Genomic DNA, 20265 nt, shown 5'->3' on the forward strand with positions numbered 1-20265 from the left:
CTATTTTCTAATCCCTTTATACATTTGGAACAGTGACAACAAATGAGCTCTCTTCAAAGTCTTCAGGGGTTTCTTTCTTTCAGTGAACATCCCCTCAAGAAATTTCAAAGCCCCACAAATTCTTCTTTCTGAGAAGTCTCCTTTTAAGTGAAGCTAAAATACTCTGGATGAAGCATCAACTCAGTTCTAAAACAGGCACAATGAAAATTGCAGCAGAGCATATGTGATTTTATGCAAATTCATAGTTTCTGTCTTGGAGTCTAACACGAACTCCGTGTCTCAGCCGTGCACGCAAGTGAGCAGAGCGGACGCCAGTGTTCATAAATACAGAACACACACTAGCAAGAGCACCTGACTGCAAGTTTTAATGTGAAAATCATTTTTAATAGCACAGGAGAAGGTTGCCTCTCCCTTCAACATCCCCAGAATGTTTATTTGAAAGACTGAAGTACTACCAGCTTGAACTATGTCTGGTGTGCCCTCTGCTATCCCAAAATACACCACCCATGAGGAAGCAAAAGATGCCCTTTCCTTTTTGACTGAAACTCCCCTAAAACTTTCATCCTGAAAATTACCAAATATACCATCAAACCACAATGGAAGTCCAATTAAATCTTATCCACAATGCTCTCTTTCAAAAGTGACTTACTTGTTTTCCCTTCCTGACACCAAATCCACCCCCTCCCAAAACAAAAATATGAAGTAGAAAGGTCCCTAACGGGGGGAGGGGAGGTGGACATCAGCAGGCCAACCCTGTGTTCACCCAGATGCCCACTTTGGAAAGAACGTCACTCTGCACTCTGCATCCTCCTGCCTGTCCCTAAGAGCTACTTGATCTGCATGCAGCAAGTTAAAGAACCTCTCTGAGCTCCCTTCCTCAGGGATCAAATGGATATCACTGTCTACCCTGCAGGGGGCTAGGAAAATTAAATAGCTGGTGCATAGTAAGCACCCCATAAATGGAGCTGTTTAAGGATATGATATGTATTACCAGTTTAGCAATAAACTTTTTTCTTTTCTTATTGATATACGATGTGCATACTATAAAATTCACCATTTAAAGTATACCAGTCAGTGGTTTTAATATATTCACGATGCTGTACAAACCATCACTACCCCCTAATTCTAGAATGTCTTCATCACCCCAGGACTTTCCCCAGAATGCCTGACCCATTAGCTGTCATTCCCACTCTCCCTTGGTATGACCTTTTATTCTCCAAATTTTGAATATCAAAAGCCTTTCCTCCTTAAAATATTAATAAGCAAATTATGATTCTACTTTCATGCTAAAATGTCTAGTTGTAGGGCTTCTAGAAGTACAGCGGCCAAATTTCCCAGAACATGATCAAACAAGCATGAAGACATTTATAGGAAATACAGAACTCGAGACTATGTCCCAAAATAAGGGCCTATGTTCTGTCATCATTTAATGGAGAAAAACACCAAGCAGCAAATACTTTGCCTGTAACATAAGATCTGCACCCGCCATTCTGAGATTTCTAGAACTGAGTACACACAGACCCACTTCCCAGAAACCCACACCAAAGCAGAAACCATGCAGCCACATTCCATTTGCTGCAGGTGGTTTCTGGGAAGAAACATTTGGTCAATGAAGGGCAGCAAGCAACAGTCTCCCAAGTCATGACTCATGACTCATTGCAGCACAGGGACTCCGCTCCTCCCCCTACTCACAGAGTATGCTGGATTCTGAAGATCCCACCCACCTTGGCCTCTCACCCTCTCTCGCTCCCACTCCCCCTCTTACGGCTCAACATTCATTCTTTTCATCTCAGCATGCTTTCCTTTCTCTTTCTCTGTTCCGTCAATTAGTACATAGAGATGAAGATTATAAACTGTCTTTCCCACAACAGGTGTCATCTTCACAAACTGTGCTTATCAGAAATTAATCTCCCTTTCTTTTTTGGCAACTCCTTATTTTTCAATTTTGTGCTCACCATCACCAGAAAGTGAGCCGTTGATGGAGTGTGGCAGCCCTTTCCTTAAACACACCTCTGGGGAGTTCCAGCGTGTGACTTCATCTGTTTTCTTTGGATGATTAACTGACAAATCTCTGAGCTGAAAAGCTGACCACTAACTGCCGATTTGAACAGTTTGAAATTGAAGATGTAGATTCGCTTATCACAGTGATGTGGGTTAGCATCTGAAACTACTTTCTGCATATCCTTGGACTGGGTGAATCAGTAAAGACAGTGAGGATTGGGTGAGCCTTCACTGTCAGAGAAGGGAATTATGAATTTGGAAAAGGGAAGACTTGGGGCACTGGATGGCTCGGTGGTTGAGCGTCAGCCTTCGGCCCAGGGCCTGATCCCAGGGTCCCGGGATCAAGTCCCCATCGGGGTCAAGTTCCCCCAGAGGGAGCCTGCTTCTCCCTCTACCTGTGTCTCTGCCTCTCTCTGTATCTCTAGTGAATAAAGAAAGGAAGGAAGGGAAGGAAGGAAAGGAAGGAAGGGAAGGAAGGAAAGGAAAGAAAGGAAAGAAAGAAAAGGGAAGACTTAAATGCACCCTGGAGCTGTGGGCTAGAGTTGAAAGCATGAGTACAAAGCCATGGTTCTTGTTTTAGATCAGTGCAGAAAGAGCAATAGGTGTACGTACGTGACATATGCGTGTGAACATGTACGCTTGTATACACACACTTTCTTGCTCTGTCCAAAGGTTCTAGAAGCAATGACAGCCTGTAACAATGAACACACAGAGGCCCAGTCTGTGTTTCTAAATACCATTTCTCAGGCAGCCCCGGTGGCGCAGCGGTTTAGCGCCGCCTGCAGCTCAGGGCGTGATCCTGGAGACTCTGGATGAGTCCCACGTCGGGCTCCCAGCATGGAGCCTGCTCCTCCCTCTGCCTGTGTCTCTGCCTCTCTCTCTCTAGCTGTGTCTCTATGAATAAATAAATAAAATCTTTGAAAAAATAAATAAATAAATACCATTTCTCTGCTAAAATGAGAAACGGAGTAAAAATCTTAAAAAAAGAAGAAAAGGGGGGGCACCTGAGTGGCTCAGCGGTTGAGTGTCTGCCTTCAGCCCAGAGCATGATCCCAGGGTCCTGGGATTGAGTCCTACATCGGGCCCCCCACAGGGAGCCTGCTTCTCCCTCTGCCTGTGTCTCTGCCTCTCTCTGTGTCTCTCTCATGAATAAAAATATTTTTAAAAAATAAAAATAAATGAGAAATGCCTGGTCACACAACTACAGTAAGAAAAGTCAAACATAAGCCTGGAACATCTTACTGTGTCAGAAAATAACAAAGTGCTAGGGACAAATCACAAAAGATAAAGGAGCCAGTTTGATAGGACTGCCACTGGCCAAATCCTGGAAAATTTGAGCAAACAAAATAATGATAGCCAAGGATTATAACCCATTGAATAAAACAGGAATCCATGAGGACACAGTTACATAAATGAGTAAAGTAGGGCAGAACAGAGAGCTCTTCCTTACGGTAGAAAGCCAGGGACACACAAGAGGAATAAGGAAGTTAGACAAATCACCCATTTCATAACAGAGTAATCACTGATTCCAGCAAAAATATCAACAGACGCTACAACCAGCAAATGAAAGTCAAGAAAGAAACAGGATTTTAAATGGTCTCGAATTATCTCCAAACAAAACACTAATTATAAGGAAAAAATACAGGGGAGAAACCTGGTAGTCTCCACCTGAACCAAATGACCCATGTGGGGTCACCAACAGCTGCGTCCCTGAGGGGGCGCTCCGGGAGCTTCTGCCAGAAATACACGCCTTGGATCTAGTCACAAGGAACCCTACAACCCACACTGAGGGATGGCCACCTGAACAACTGACTAGAATCTTCAAAATACCAAGGTAACAAGAGAGACTGGGGCAATGTTCCAAATTAAAGAAAACCTACGAGACGCAACAACTAAATGCAATCTGTGGTCCTAGATGAAGCGCCAGACCAGCAACATCTTTTAGTAGCCAAAAAGGACATCTCTGGAACAACTGGCAAAATTTTACTAAAATCAGTAGATTTACATAATAAAATTGTATTAAAAATAATTTCCTGATTTGGATCATCATGTAGGACAACACTCACTGCTCTTAGAAAATACATAGCAAACCACATATAGAGGTAAAGGCATCATCACCTGTGCAAGGTCCTCTCAATTGGTTTGGAAACAAAACACCACGTAAGTTGTATATGCACAGAACACGCACACGAAGGGCAGGTTAGCCTGAGCATGCACGCACTTGTGGGCAAGCAGTAACAGCAGGGGAATCTGAGTCTGAGTGCCTGCTCTGTGGAAAGCAGTTCAAAAATGAAACAGACTTACCTGCCTCCCCCAAAAAGACCAACAAACTTTAAATGTAATCAACAATGAAGACAGGAACCAACTAAATAGCCAAAAATAATACAGCGAAACCCCAATTTAAGTTGATAATGGATTTGAGTTTGGTACCTCTCCTGTTGGTTTAAAAATCAAAGATAAACTATAACAGCCTGTCAAAAGTAACCCACAATCTCACAGTAAACAGCAAACCAATCCTATTTTTTAATTCTAGAATTTTTAAAGACAAGGATTAAATATGGGTACCTGGTGGCTCAGGGCATGATGGGGGGGGGGCGGTCTGGGCTCCACGTGCCCCCCTCCCCCCAGCTTAGCGGGGAGTTTGCTTCTAACCTCTCCCTCTGCCCCTTACCCTGCTCATGGGCACTCTATCCTCAAATAAATTATCTTTAAAAAAAAGAAAAAAACACAAGGCTTTGGGGCCCCTGGGGGCTCAGTCAGTTAAGCGTCTGCCTGCCGTGGGCTCAGGTCGCGATCCTGGGGTCCTGGGATGTCCCCCCATCCCTCCCCATCGGCTCCCTGCTCAACGGGGAGTTCGCTTTCTCTCCCTCTCACCCTGCCCCTCCCCCACCTCGTGCAGGCTCTGTCTCAAATAAATAAAATCTTTAAAAAAAAAAAAAGAAATAAAAATGAACAAACTTATAACTTTTAGAAACTCTGAGCAAACCAGGAGGAAATGAAGTGTAGATTTTCAGAGTGCAACACACTTTCTGGTTATATAATGTCTACACGCAAGACACCAGTGTTTTAATCACCCCCGGCTGAACTATTAAAAAATCTAAGGGAGGGCAGCCCAGGTGGCTCGGCAGTTTACCGCTGCCTTCAGTCCAGGGCATGAACCTGGAGACCCAGGATCGAGTCCCAGTATGGAGCCTGCTTCTCCCTCTGCCTGTGTCTCTGCCTCTCATGAGTAAATAAATAAAATCTCTTTAAAAAAAAAAAAATCTAAGGGAGACATGGAGTTACTGAGACACACACAAAAACAGAACGTGCTGTGTGGAAATGATGCTGGGAGTTCCCTGTGGGGATAAACCTGACCACACATCCCGTATGCTCGGGCTACAGTGGGGAGGGGGCCAGACTCTTCTATTCCCCAGGACCACAACACATCAATATCTACAGGCACATTTCCACAAATAGCAGCAAACGAGTAAGAGGCTGCAAAACAAATAGCTACACAAAGGGAACCCAGGGGTCACCACACCCACCTTATGAAACTGTCCCCAAAAGAGCAGCTGAGCAGCTTCTGGATCCTCTCCACTTCTCCACCCCAGTTCCCTTCCTCAGACAGAAAGGAAGCCCCAGTCATCTTTATAATGTGTCAGACACAGCAACCGGCTGACAAACTCCCCCTCCCTGGCCAGCCTCTGCGCACCCTTCCCACACTTCCCTCTGCCAACCCTAACAGCCACAGAGGAGATTTCCCACCCAGACCTCAGTCCAAGTCCACACAGCCAGGGAACAGAGGACCAGCATTTCTAACAGGATTCCTCCCAAGACTGAGACAGGTGAGAGCCAGTGAAACTCATAGAGCCAACACGCCTCAAATGAAAAGCTAGGTTACTAGGATTATTTATGTAAAAAGAAACAGCACTTTTAATTAGGTGAGAAGAGGAACGGCATAGAAACCAAATCATAGGGCCCAGAACAACATGAAAAAAAAAATGCTTCCTATATCCTAAAATCTTTCTCTCAACTTCGCTTGATGTGTGACTTGTAAATTATAGCTTCGATCATCAACACACAAGGACATACATATTCAATGTTAAAGATTTGCAAATTACAACATAAGACCCTAGGGAAGGTGTAACTGGGTGAGGGTCATTTCACTCTCTCCCTCCATGAGGGAGAGCAAGGGCATGCAGGGGAGGGGGGCGGGTTGTGGTCTGGCAGCCCAGGGCTTAAAGTCCAGCTCAGGCCCTTACACTCTGCACAAACTGAGGCAGGTCATTCAACCTCATCAGAGGCTGAAATCCTGACCCTAACACAGAAGCATCCACCTGCTGGAAGTGGGGGGTTTGGAGGGAGGCAAGAGGATGTGATTTTATTTTTTAATATTTTATTTATTTATTAATGAGAGACACGCAGAGAGAGAAGGGGGCAGAGACACAGGCAGAGGGAGAAGCAGGCTCCACGCAGGGAGCCCGACATGGGACTCGATCCCAGATCTCCAGGATCAGGCCCCGGGCCGAAGGCAGCGCTAAACCGCTGAGCCACCCGGGCTGCCCAAGGATGTGATTTTAAACAAGAAAACACTTTGCATGGTATCTAGAATTAGACACTCAGATGGCAGTCAGTGCTAGCAGTAATAGAGATAACAGAAAGACTTTACCAGGTTTTCTTAAAGGACAGGATTGGCACTAACAGTATTTGGAGAAAAAAATAAACATGATATTTAAAATATCATCCTCTGACCTTACAAGCAAGTTACTGCTTTCGGAATGCACTTATTTTACTATCTCATGAAGCATAATTCTAAAGGTGCTATCTGACCCCCTGATGACCAGGGGTCCTGGCCCTCAACCCACTATGGCAACTGCTGCTAAAGAATCACATTACGGCAAAAGCAAGGAGAGCACAAAGAGGCAGGGGACAATTTCAGGTCTGCCATCTTCCCAGTTTCCAAACAATGGCCCCAAGTGCACAAGAAAGCTGTCACAGGACATTTACAGTGATCCCGCCTCAATCCTGCGTAGGGCTTCCAGTCAAAGGGTCCCAGCAATCTGGCTCAAGAGACAGGTGCCATCGTGCAACGGGGCTGATTCCTTCTGTGAATTCGGCAACCAGGAGAGTTCACAGGCACTGCCATGAGCAAGGAGAGAAATGCCTAACGACGAATCCTGCAAAGTTTGAATCTCAAGCACTGTAGTTAAACATTGGGAAACAGACAAATTGTGCAATGCTGAAAAAAAAAATTTTTTAAGACTTTGTTTATTCATGAGAGACACAGACAGAAAGAGAGGCAGAGACACAGGCAGAGAGAGAAGCAGGCTCCACACAGGGAGCCCAATGTGGGACTCGATCCTGGGACCCCAGGATCACGCCCTGAGCCAAGGCAGACGCTCAACCGCTGAGCCCCCCAGGCATCCCCAAAATGCTGAAATTTAATGACTCTGCCATGAAGCCTCTTTCATGAGGAGCTGCTCTCACACAGACAACCTACCAGGAGCCATGTACACTCAAATGTCATATGAAGAAAATGTTTAGCCTGGAAACCATCAAATTAAATTAGCACCAGTTCTCATGGCTCCTGAACCCAAGATATAGTAGGACGGGCAACAACATTTAGATGGAGGTGAAATAACTCTAAAATAAATGTGTAGGGATCCCTGGGTGGCTCAGCGGTTTGGCACCTGCCTTCAGTCCAGGGCATGATCCTGGAGACCCAGGATCAAGTCCTGCATCGGACTCCCTGCATGGAGCCTGCTTCTCCCTCTGCCTGTGTGTGTCACATGAATAAATGGGTGAAATCTTTTAAAAATATATTTTTTTTATTTTAAAATAAATACATAATGTGTGAACTATATCCTGCCCCCGTGCACTCCGATTTTGCAGTTAGTCACAGTCCCAAGCAGGCTACCTATCATCACCGTGGTACTGCAAGGGCAGCAAGGGCTGGAAATAATTTCTCAAAATCAAAGAGAGGTAAAAAAGCTACCTACAAACAAGGAACACCTGTATGTTTAGTACTGGGCTAATGAGGAATTTATTCCAGTTATCTGGATGCCAAAATATTAAATAATTTAAACTTAGAGATTTTGCTACGTGACCCTAGTTAAAAATATTTATAATAACATTCTAGTCAAAGTATTGTTTCCCAATATCTGTGTGTGCCTTCAGTATAAATAACAGAATTGTACTTTGGGGCTCTTACTAAAGCAATAAAGTTATCCAAAAACTAATAAAATGTATATTTTATTCCTGCAGATCCTAGCACATCTGTTATGCATAACAAGAATTAAGTAAAAGTAAATGCAACTAAGAAAATGTAACACTAAGAATTCCAATGAACCAGGAGTACCCACAGGTTTGCAGAAATGGTGTTCAAAACATGGGCTATAAAGAATGAAACTTTGAAATGTGGATCAATGTCAGAACAGGAAGTAAAAGGAATTACAGTGGAAGACAACCTCTTACAAATGTTTCCTATACATAATTTGCAAATTAAAATTAAAAAACTTTGTCCTAGCAGCACCTGGGTGGCTCACTAGGTTAAGCGTCTCCTTCAGCTCAGGTCATGATCCCGGGGTCGTGGGATGGAGCCCCACATCCAGGCTCTCTGCTAAGCAGGGAGTCTGCTTCTCCCTCTTCTTCTGCCCCTCCCCCTGCTTGTGCTCTCTCCATCTCTCTCAAATAAATAAAATCTCTAAATAAATAAATAAAACACTTTGCCCTAAAGCATACATGTCATTTATACATGTCACTTTGTATATACTAAGGGATATGGCTTCTTTAAAACAGATTTCAAATATCAGTCTCTGATGTATTCATTCATATCTTCTTTTTGCATTGAAACCCCCAATTCCACAGAATTCCAAAGTGAGGTGTTCTGTAACTTTTCCAAGACCCATACTCACACACATGAAAGAAAAAGACACCAAGAAGCCCTACCTAAAGTATTCAAGGATTATGCTTTCAAATTTGAATTGTGTTTTTCTTAAGTTCAAGAATAGCTTTATTTTGTGGTTATGAATCTTATATGTGGGGACTACCACTTTAAAAATTACTAAATTGGGGCAGCCCCGGTGGCTTAGCGGTTTAGTGCCGCCTTCAGCCCAGGGTGTGATCCTAGAGACCGCGGACCGGGGATCGAGTCCCATGTCAGGCTACCAGCATGGAGCCTGTTTCTCTCTCTCTCTCTCTCTCTCTATATATATATATATATATATATATCTCTAATAAATGAATATATATATTTTTTTTAATTACTACATTGGTGGCAGCCCGGGAGGGCTCAGCAGTTTAGCGCCGCCTTCAGCCCACAGCCTGATCCTGGAGACGGGGAATTGAGTCCCATGTCGGGCTCCCTGCATGGAGCCTGCTTCTCCCTCTGCCTGTGTCTCTGCCTCTCTCTCTCTCTCTTATGAATAAATAACTTTTTTAAAAAAAATTACTTCATTAACCATCAATACCACAAAATCAGTAGCTGCAAATTCAATTAGAGACATGAAGGCCTGAGAACAGAGGGCAAATGACCTCAGGCAGATACAAACATGGGAACACCACTGTGTCCCCCAAGTGAAACATCCCTAGAAATTCCTTCTTCAACACCAGGGTTGTTGAGACAGTACAGACCATCCCACATGTACTACACTTCTATTTGGACAGCAACAAAACCTCACCAGAGTGGGAAATTTTGCAGAAAAATGGTGATTGTTCATATCTAAAGATAGGGTTCCCTTAAGTCAGCAGACTTTGACTTACATGCCATATGGATTCCTCAAGTTAACACTTCTTACAGAACCCAAGGAAAGGATCTTTATTTCCCCACAACTCTCTTTTAAGTTACCCTAGACTACCCCTAGAAATTGCCAGAAGCTTGGTCCACCCATTGGCAGTCAGTGACTATTGTTCTCTCTCAAATCAATAGAAAATCTTTCCAAAATAACTCAGTTTTGTTCTAGTTTACCCAGAAATTATATTGGATTTGAGTTTTGTTTCATAACTATTTACATATCCTTGATTACTAGTGGAGCTGGCATTTATTTGTTGTGCTTCTTAGAGTTACCTGTTTGTCTATTTTCCTATGGATTATCTTACTGATCTGAGGAAGCCCTTTTTTCCTCACATGTATAGAATTCTTTGATTTGTAATAAATGTTCACTCTCAGTTTGCTGTTGGCCTTTTTTAAGTGCTATGTTTTAAATTAATATACAGTGAAGCTGGGATCCCTGGGTGGCGCAGCGGTTTGGCGCCTGCCTTTGGCCCAGGGCGCGATCCTGGAGACCCGGGATCGAATCCCACGTCGGGCTCCCGGTGCATGGAGCCTGCTTCTCCCTCTGCCTGTGTCTCGGCCTCTCTCCTCTCTCTGTGTGACTATCATAAATAAATAAAAATTAAAAAAAAATTAAAAAAAATATATATATATACAGTGAAGCTGACTGGGGGGTGCTGTTCTATGAAACGTAATACATATAATCAGCACCAAAGCCAAAATACAAAACAGTTCCATCATCCTCATACTGTCTGTAGTCATACCCTCCCAAACCCTAATTTCTGGCAACCAACCAGTCTGTTCCCTGTCACTGTTCTATCTTTCCTAGAATGTCACATAAGTGGCATCATGCAGTGTGCAGCCTTTTGAGACTGCCTTCCTTTACTCAGCATTAGCTGCATGGACCATTTTATCTGTTCACAACTACACTGTTTTAATGCTAACAGTCAATCCAATTGCCAAGGGCCTACAGCCCTTCCCAGCAGCAGGACAATAACAAAGCAGCATACCATATATTTCTTTTCTGGACCTGCAGAGAAGAGGAAAGGGCTCACAGAACTCACAGGATTCTGTAGAAACCCTTCCTAAAGAAAAACCAAGTGCAATTCGTCACTGTCCATACCAAGACTACAGATGGTAAGAAAATAAGCCTGATTAACTCACATGAACACCACTAACCCAAAGTACTCTAGACCTAGAATCTATTCTTCACTTCAACTAATGTCTTCATTAAAGCTTTCTCTGTCAGTATAACCACTAAAAGGTACTAATATATGACAAAGCCCAAATAGAGTAATGCTTACAAAATACAAGATTTGCTCTACAGATTTCTCCACACTCCTCACCAACCAGACAAAAGTAGACATGTGGCTAATTATAATAGTCGGTAATCTAAAAGTCAAGTATATTATCACAAACGAAGTTCTTTATTTCCACAGTACATCTGGCATTAGACCAAATATTACAAAGTCACACTGAAAAAAACCCCAGAAGCTACACACTTTCTCCAGCTCAACAATCTATGGCTCATACTTGGAAAGTCTGCACACACTTGCTCTCCCGCCCCGGTCATATCACCTTTCCCAAGAAGACAGGTGGCTAATAATTTGTTTTGAGGGGCTTCCTCACATGGAAAGGAACAAAAACAGAGGAAATTAAAGTAACAACTATTCAGTTAGCAAACCAAATGTCCCCATGAGTGAATGAGAAATAAAAATGAGTACTTAACACACTTGCCAACCATTGAACAGGAGAGCAAGAATTTCCCATAAACAAGAAGGTCTGCAAGCAAGGCTCAATGAGGTCAAAAAATTGGGAGACAACAGTAGAAATTCTAGCCAGAGGCCTCCTTTTCCTCTTAAATAAATTGGCAAAGGTGGAGTGAAATCAGGGCCCTGCAGGGGCTGGGCTGAGTGTGGAGGCAAAGGTCCCAAGAGCAAAAGCCTCCACTATAGGCAAGCAGGCCCAGACATGGTGGGGAGAGGGCAGATGGGAAGGCGGCAGCAAACCAATGCCGCACAGGCCTGGTCTCAGTCTCTAGCTTCTTTTCCTGTTTAGCCCTTTCCCCTCAGTTAAGAGGTACTGCGACAGGAATCCCGAGGGTGGCTCCAGCTGAATGACGCATCAGCCAGAAATCCTAAGTGCCAGGGTCACTGAGCAGACTCTGCATCCATGCTCATTTCCTTGCATGCCACTCTGCTAAACAGCTCATCAGCAGAATCTGCAGCAGGACGAGAGAGAGAACTCTGTCTAGCTATCCAATCCCTCCTACCTCTCTCCAACTGTGGGCCCATCCAGATCACTGCCTGCAATCAGCTTCAACGGGGCTGAGAAGCAAAGAGAAGATATAAGAGACCACATTCTTCATCCACAAGGCAAATAACACAGTCACCCCTGGTAGCTCACCCAAGTCCACTCAGCTCAACACTTGGGGGAGGAAGGAGTGAGAAAGGACATCAGAGCAAGCCACCACCTTCCACCAGAATGCACTGGGATTCTCCCCCAAATCCATTTCTTCATGGACCAGGAAGCAGCCACTCACTGTTCCTGCCAGTGGCACTACTCAAATCTGTCAAGACAATGCACTTAAGGAAATAAAACCAATTCATTATAAAATTGAGGAAGAATGAAGGGGGTTGTTAAGACTGCTTTGTATAGTAAACTCATCCCTACCAACAGAAGTGATTTTTATTTAGGCAGTGAAGTGTGACTATTGATTAAGAATTTGACTTTTCTCTGGAAATATGCCATGGATAGGAGATGAAATTTTATTTTCTCAGTAGAGGAATCAAGTAAATAAACTTACAGACCTCAGATACAGCTGATTTACATTATGACAGCTTCAAATACATCTTGAACTTTCAGTTAGAAACAAATCCCAAATTTATCATAACATTTAAAAGGTCTAGAAAGACCAACCTAAACACTTATTTTTAATATACATTTGAGAAACATATTTAAACACACAGGCTTCGTTTTGAACAGAACCACTTGTGTCTCTTAATCTTGGTTAATCGTTTAAGTCATTAAATGGCTTCATTTAAATCCTCATTTGAATTTCAGATAAACTGCAAAGGGAAAAATACAATATCCCTCATCAATAAGTCAATTTACAAGGTCTCAATGAAAAGTTTCTTTCAATGATTGTTTTACTGCTCTTTGACTTCTTGAAAGTCACTTACAGGATCATTTTTATCTCTTTACTTTCTTCTGAAACTGAGCTTCACTGCCGCAGAAAAAGGAGAAACTGACATTCACTCTCAAATTACATTTTTTTCAATTCCCTTTTTCAAAATATTGAGGGTAACAAGGACCAAATTCATAAAACAGTAATTATTACTGGTGCTCACAAAGACCAAAGCTGCCAGATTTCTAAACACACAGATGTAGCATGGAAAACTCACAGGCCAGCTTTGGGCCTCCACTTAGGTTTTGTCAGAAGCATATATACCAAGAAAAGCTTCCCTCAGTGCCCCATGAGGAAATCATCATATCCAAACACAAAAAGACATGCACACTGCTCTGTCACTAAGTAACAGACTCAATTTTCTTCACATATTCCATAGGAAGAAAGTCTATAGCCAGGAGCCCAGAATAAGATCTAATAATGAAAGAAACCCAACACAATGGGCCATGACGCTTCAGAATAACCACAAACCTTTATCCTCTGCACATTCATCTAATGCCAATGTAAAACATGCCAGGCAGGTTAAAAATAATGCATTTATGTAAGTAACGACCACCACCACCACACACCCCCCCCCTACACACACACACACTCTTGCAAGGTTAAATAGAGAGCTCTGAAAGAATGATTTACTGCCATAAGAATAGAACCCCAAAATAGATTGGCAATAAAAGTGATTGGTCCCAGTGGGGTTGAGAACTAATGTAAGCAAAGTCCTGGCCATGAGAGGCCTCCAGGAAGAGTACAGGAGTTGGGGGTGGGGGAGGGGTGGACTTCCTGACCCTGACCCCACCTCTACCAGAGTTCCACTCTGAGCAAGGCACCCAACCTCCTTAGAAGCCTGATTCCTTTTTTGTAAAATAAAAAAGTAAAAAATAAAAAAACTAAACTGGCTCATATCTGTGATTCTCCACCCCCTTCTTTTTTCCTGTTGAAATCTGCTTTATCTTTTCTGGAGCTGAGGTCTGTACAAAGGGGAAAAGTAAAGCTGGAACTTCACAAACGCAGAAAAATCTTAGTTCCCCTTTAAAACGCCATCACCATGTATTTCTCTTCAATCCACTTTGACACTAATTGACCTGCCTGCTGGAGCCAGGTTTGTAACAGGGAGAATCAGGACTGTCAAAAATGGATAGGTAGTTTTCCATACCAAGGACCTGAGTGGGGAATGGAATGACAACACACCAGCTAAGTCCTTGGGTGAGGTGGATGCTGGGTGCTACCAAGCCGAGGGAAAGGGGGATCACTGCTCTGGAGCCATGAACTACCCAAAGAAAAGTGGAGAGTAACCGTTAGGTGCTGGGGGCTCAGGGGAAGCCACAGAATCTGAGCCGTTTCCCCACTGACCCCTCTCGAAATGCAAGTCCTAACCCCAGCACCCAATTCAACTCTGGCAGGTGGCAGCGCCCCTGCTTGAGCACTTCCAGTAATGGAAAAATCACATGGCAGCCCATTCTATTCCTGAACTGCTCTAATTGTTTAAAAAGCCCTAATAGGCTGAAGACTTTCTCTTTCTTTCATCCAACCATGGGTACCAGTTTTCAATCCAGGACTACAAAGTTAAAATTTAATGCAGGACTAAGAAGGAATAAAAAGAAGGAAAGAAAATAAGGTAGCCAAGCAAACAGTCCCAGGGTTGAGAAATGAAAGGCAACCAACAGAAATGCTTTATCTAGGGCACCTTGATAATCTTGTACCAGGCTCTTTTTGAAAAATGTTCATAGCCTAATCTGTCCAATGTGCACAATGAGAATCTTTTTTTTTCCTGTGTTTCTACGCCTTAGAAAAGAATAGCAGATTTTACTGATGGACTTGGCCTCTCCTTTCAGCCATCCATACTCAATCAAAGTCAGGTGGAGGCTGCCTCCCCTGCCTGAGCCACTCTACCAGGTGAGAACCCTACCCACACTCCTGCTTCATCTGTCCGGTCCAAACCCCCCACCCAACCCCCACGAAACCAACTGAATGGTCCCCCCTCTACCCTCTGCTAGACATCACTGTCCTAGATGCTGCAGCCAAGATCTAGGTCAGGGATTCAGAGCTGCCCAAAGGAGGGAAACACTTTAAAAAGATGTTCCAGACTGCCCTTGGGATGGGACAGGGCAACTGCTACTACTTAAAATCTGTTCTGGCTCCTGATTCCAAATGAAACAACTAAAAGTATGGCTCATCAAATCATTTTAGGGGGTGAAAGAAAGGAACAAACCAGTGAGAGCACTGCCTGGTTTTGCCCAAGACTGAGCCTGACCAGGAGCTGGGGCGTGGAAGCAAGCGCAGGCATAGGGGTTAGGCATGGCCACCAACAGACTTCTCTCCTCAGATAAATCCTGGTTAGGGCTCCAGTGACAGGGAGCAAGTTTTCTGTGGGCATCCAGTCCGACCTGATGTCTTTTGGGCTCTTCTGAGCCAAAGAAGTAAGTTCTCTACTGTTCATAATAAAGATGTAAGAAAGTCCGGTCTCAAAAGCACCAAAAATTCCATCTCCAGGGCACAGGAGGCTTTCTAACAAGAGAGGAGCTGAATTCTGCACAGAATCTATTATTCTGTGACAGGTGGTAGAGACCGAGAAAAGACAGGCTGGACTAGCTTCAGGGCATGAAGGGAAGACGTCCCAGCTCTGCTATTAAGAGGTAAGACGATACACCCCACCCTCTCCCCCCAAAAAAGCTTTCCTTTCGAGGAGTTCATGATTTCCGAAACCTTTGCTTTCTGCAAGGACCTCACGCAGGGAGGGAGCACTGGGAAGTATATTAACCCGCAGTGACGCTGTATCGTCATTCCCAGCCACATCCAATCTGTTAAAATGACTCAAAAATATCCCCGCTTGGCAAAGATCGAGCCAGCCAGGGGAAGACAATACTCAAGCAGGATCTCCCGGCGCTGCCAACTCGCGTGTGTGACCACCGGCCTCCGGCAGCAAGCGGCTCCTGCTGACCCGGATCACCGGATCCCAGAGGCCCCGAGCGCACGCGCCCCCCGCCCGCCCCCTCCGCCCCCTCCGCCCCGCAGCGCCGCGGCTGCGTCCTCCGGCCCGGGCCCCGCATCCGCCGCCGCCCGCACGCGCGAGCCGAGCCGAGCCGAGCCGAGCCGAGCCGAGCCGGGCCGGCTGGGCGGGGGGCGGGGGACCGGCGCGGGCGCGGACCGCGGGGGCCCGGGGACGCCCGGGGACGCCCCGTCCCGTCCCGTCCCGCCCCGCCCCGCCCGACCCGGGCCGCCCAGGCCGCGCCCCGCGGGAGCTCGCGGCGCGCAGTCCGCGGGGGCCGCCCCCGGAGACAATGGCTCCCGCGCCTCCCGGCCCGCCGCGCTTCACCTCCCCGGGCGGCGGCTGCCGGGGCTGCGCCGCTTCCCAGAAGCCGACAGAGGCCGGGGGGGCGGGCGGGACTCCGGGGTCGAGCCGCCGTCCCGGCCGACGCCGCCCCCCCGAGCCGCGGCCTCCGCCCTCGCCGTCCCCGCAGCCCTTCCGCGGCCCCCCCGCAGCCGAGACAAAGAGCCGGCGCCCCCCCCGCGGAGCGGTGGCCGCCGGGGCCGGGCGGGGCGGGGCCGGGCCGGGGTCCGGGCCGGGGCCGGGGCCGGGGCCGGGGCCGGGGTCGGGGTCGGGGCCGAGGCCCGGCCGGGGTGCAGCGGCCCCGGGCGGGCGGGCGGGCGGGGGGCGCCGGCGCCGCAGTCGCACTCACCGGAGCGGAAGAAGGCCGCTATGTCGGCCAGGTCCTTGGCCGCCTCCTCGGCCCCCTCGCCCGCGCCGCCCCCGCAGCCCGAGCCCCCCGCGCTGGCCGTGGCGGCGGGGCCGGACGACGCGGCGGGGGCGGCGGCGCCACCGCCGCTGCCGCTCATGGCTGCGGCCGCGCCCGGCTCGGGCCCCGCGCCCCTAGCGCCGCGTGCCGCCCGCTCCCCGCGGGGCCTGGCGGCGCCGAGCGCCCAGCTGCCCGCACCCGGCGCGCGGACGCGGAGCTCCGGGGCGGCGGCGGGCGGCGGCGGCGGCGGCGGCGGCGGCGGCTCGGCCGGGGGAGCGCGCCCACATAGACCGGGACGCCGCCCGGGAGCCGCGAGCCGGCCGCGGGGCGGGGACGCGGAGCCACGGCCTCGGCGGCGCGGGCCGAGCGCGGGACACGCAGTCGCAAGGGCGGGGGCCCGCGGCCGGCAGGAGCTCCGGGATCACGGGCGCCGGCGGCAGCCGCGAGCCTCCATCTTGATTTCAAACGGGGAAGGAAGGAGGGGGCGGGGGGAAATCACGGCCGAGGGAACCCGGGTGAAAGGAAAAGGGAGAGCGGGGAAAGGAGCCGGAGGAGAAAAAATAAAAAGAGAGGGGCTTCGGGAATTTCCGGTGAACATCGTCAGGGCCCGAGCGTGGGCTCGGCGTGGGGCGGGGCCGCGCGGGGGGCGGGGGCGGGGCCGCGCGGGGGGCGGGGGCGGGGCCTGGCGGGGGCGGGGCCTGGCGGGCGGGGGCGGGGGCGGGGCCGCGCAGGGAACCCGGGCGCTCCGAGCCGTCCGCCGCGGCGGCTGCAGGCCCTGCCGGAGCTGGAGCGCGCGCGGCCGCCGGGGCGAGTCCTTCCCGCGGCGAGCTCGCCCTCCCCGCCCGCGGGACCGCGTGCCTCGGCTCGGGCCGCACTGGCCGAGAGGCGGCCTCCATGGGAGTCGCTGAGGGAACCCAGGGCCCGTGCACAGCCGGGGGCGAGCGCGGCGGGCCTGCAGCTCCCGGGGACGCGAGGCTCTCTCTGTCCCTAATCCGCCGAAACGCTGAGAACGGGGAAGGCGCTGGTTGCCGGGAAAACCGAAGGGAATGGGGAATGGGTGGCACCCGGCCTTATGGACGTTCCGCGTCGAACCAGAACTGGACGAACACTCAAGTGCAGAACGTTTCTGTCGTGGCTGCAAGAGGAGTGAACGCAAGGGATGGGTGCGAGGGGCTCAAGGAGCCAATGCTCGGGAAAACAGGAGAGACAGAAACAAGACTGATTAAACCACCGCAGTGGTAACCGGAAAGAAACCACTAAATAAAGGAAGGGTGGACGGGGAGACCAGGTTTATCACGGTGGGACATGAACAGGAAGAGGGCCCTCGCATGAGCCCTGGGGCCCTGGGTTAGCTTGGAGACGCCGGTATGAACCCACGACGAGCTGGATACAAGCGGACGTGGGGGGAGAAAAGCGTCACAGAGACGCGTATGCACGCGAGCTTCCTTGCTGTGTCCGCTTAGTAGACTTGGGAGCGACGCTCCGGGATCCAGGAGGAGGCCCGGCGCTGACGCCATTCTCCCGTAGACGGGGGTCTCCTGGGGGAAGTAGGCTGCAGTACAGGAATATACAAGACGCGCCTGGAGCATCTTCTTGTGCCAGAAGGTAAGGAAGCGGTCAAAAAAATTTTTTGGATCGAAAATAACAAAGAAAGAGTCTGTCAAAGGGACAAAGGAGCCGGTTGAAAAAGCTCCCAATGGCCAAAGTTGGAAAAATTTGAGCAACAAATAAAACAATACTTGATTATAACCCAAAGTTACAAGATAAACATCCATGAGTCCCTACTGTCATAAATGAATGATTAAGTAAGGAAATAAATGGAGAAGACAACTCTCCTGTGAAGAATTTCAACCCATTTATGTATATACTCCGCCCTCAATGAAATTAGTAATAGAACTCTCCTGTCCTTACCTATGGGCTCCAAAGAGTGACTTCCTTCCCAAGAGTAAAACGTGGAGGGGGGGGATCCCTGGGTGGCGCAGTGGTTTGGCGCCTGCCTTTGGCCCAGGGCGCGATCCTGGAGTCCCGGGCTCGAGTCCCACATCAGGCTTCTTGTGAGGAGCCTGCTTCTCCCTCTGTCTATGTCTCTGCCTCTCTCTGTGTCTCTCATGAATAAATAAATAAATAAAATCTTAAAAAATATATATATATAGTAAGAAACCATGTGGATGGTAGTATGTATTACCCTTGAAATGCTGTGAAGAAAATGGCCCTTTTACCTCTGTGGTCTAACTTTCAAGAATACATAATCCAAGTCTAGTCATGAGAAAAACACCAAAGAAATCCGATTTTTTTTTAAGATTTTATATTATTTTATTTATTTTTTGTTTATTTATGATAGGCACACAGTGAGAGAGAGAGAGAGAGAGAGAGAGAGAGGCAGAGACACAGGCAGAGGGAAAAGCAGGCTCCATGCACCGGGAGCCCGACGCGGGACTTGATCCCGGGTCTCCAGGATCGCGCCCTGGGCCAAAGGCAGGCGCCAAACCGCTGCGCCACCCAGGGATCCCTAAAGATTTTATTTATTCATTCATGAGAGACACAGAGAGCGAGGCAGAGACACAGGCAGAGGGAGAAGCAGGCTCCACTCAGGGACCCCGACACGGGACTCAATCCCGGGTCTCCAGGATCACACCCCGAGCTGAAGGCAGGCGCTAAACCGCTGAGCCACCCAGGGATCCCCAACAAATCCGAATTAAGGAACATTCTACAAACTGGCTGACCAGTACTTGCCCAAACTGTCAAGGTCATCAAAAATAAGAGAAAAACCATCACAGTAAAGAGGAGCCCAAGGAAACATGACAACTAACTCTAATATAGTATTCATGATGGGATCCTGGAGCTGAAAAAAAGAAGAAAGAAAGAAAGAAAGAAAGAAAGAAAGAAAGAAAGAAAGAAAGAAAGAAAGAAAGAAAGAAAGAAAGAAAGAAAGAAAGAAAGAGAGAGAGAGAGAGAGAGAAAGAAAGAAAGAAAGAAAGAAAGAAAGAAAGAAAGAAAGAAAGAAAATTAGGTAAAAAATAAGAAAATTTTAATAACAAATAATATATGAACTTTAGGTAATAATAGCAAGTCAATACTGATTTATTAATATAGGAAAACTCAGTGTCGGGTATAGGGAAACTCTACTATACTTACAACTTTTCCGTAAATTTAAATCTACTTTAAAGTAAAAGCTTATTTCTCAAAAATTTAATTATCTGTACAGTATCTCAAAAAGAAAAAATGCAATAGGTCCAAATTTCACAGGCCATCATGTCAGGTGTGATGACAATGTTTCTTTTCCACATTTTTCTGTGGGGTAATTTCTGTCTCCATCTACTACTCCTCATGGCAGAAGCTTAATCTTACTTCAAGTAAAACTCAGATCTCTGGAAATATTCCCTGTCAGTTGAGTGCTTTCTCCTGAAGGCCATAGCCAAGCACCCAGAGTTCTTGGTGCTAGCACAGGGTGGAGATAGGGAGGTTGCACCTGGTCCTTGGTCATCATGGGTTCATAGTGGCACCAGGGCAGAAGCATGTCCCATTTCTGTCCCTCTCTTTGACACTCGTGCCCAGATTGCTGGCCATTGCTATGACCTTGCTGCCTTCTGCTG

General features: G+C 47.6%; 1 protein-coding gene across 6 annotated transcripts in view; it reads right to left on the reverse strand.

Moving 5' to 3' along the window:
- The window catches only part of TRIO (trio Rho guanine nucleotide exchange factor), a 354258-nt gene extending 337486 nt beyond the window's left edge, over positions 1-16772 (reverse strand). For 5 of the 6 annotated variants that reach the window (XM_077879552.1, XM_077879550.1, XM_077879551.1 and 2 more), the window contains exon 1: positions 16616-16739. Coding sequence is in view for 1 of the 6 variants with exons in the window: in XM_077879549.1 (XP_077735675.1) it covers positions 16616-16772 (157 nt within the window). In the remaining 5 variants the exon portion in view is untranslated. Of the gene's footprint in view, positions 1-16615 lie in introns of all 6 variants that reach the window. The other variant, XM_077879549.1, reaches the window with a different exon arrangement.
- Between the last annotated feature and the right edge of the window lie 3493 nt (positions 16773-20265).

Source organism: Canis aureus, chromosome 31, assembly GCF_053574225.1.
Source record: "Canis aureus isolate CA01 chromosome 31, VMU_Caureus_v.1.0, whole genome shotgun sequence".
In the NCBI taxonomy this organism is placed as follows: Eukaryota; Metazoa; Chordata; class Mammalia; order Carnivora; family Canidae; genus Canis; species Canis aureus.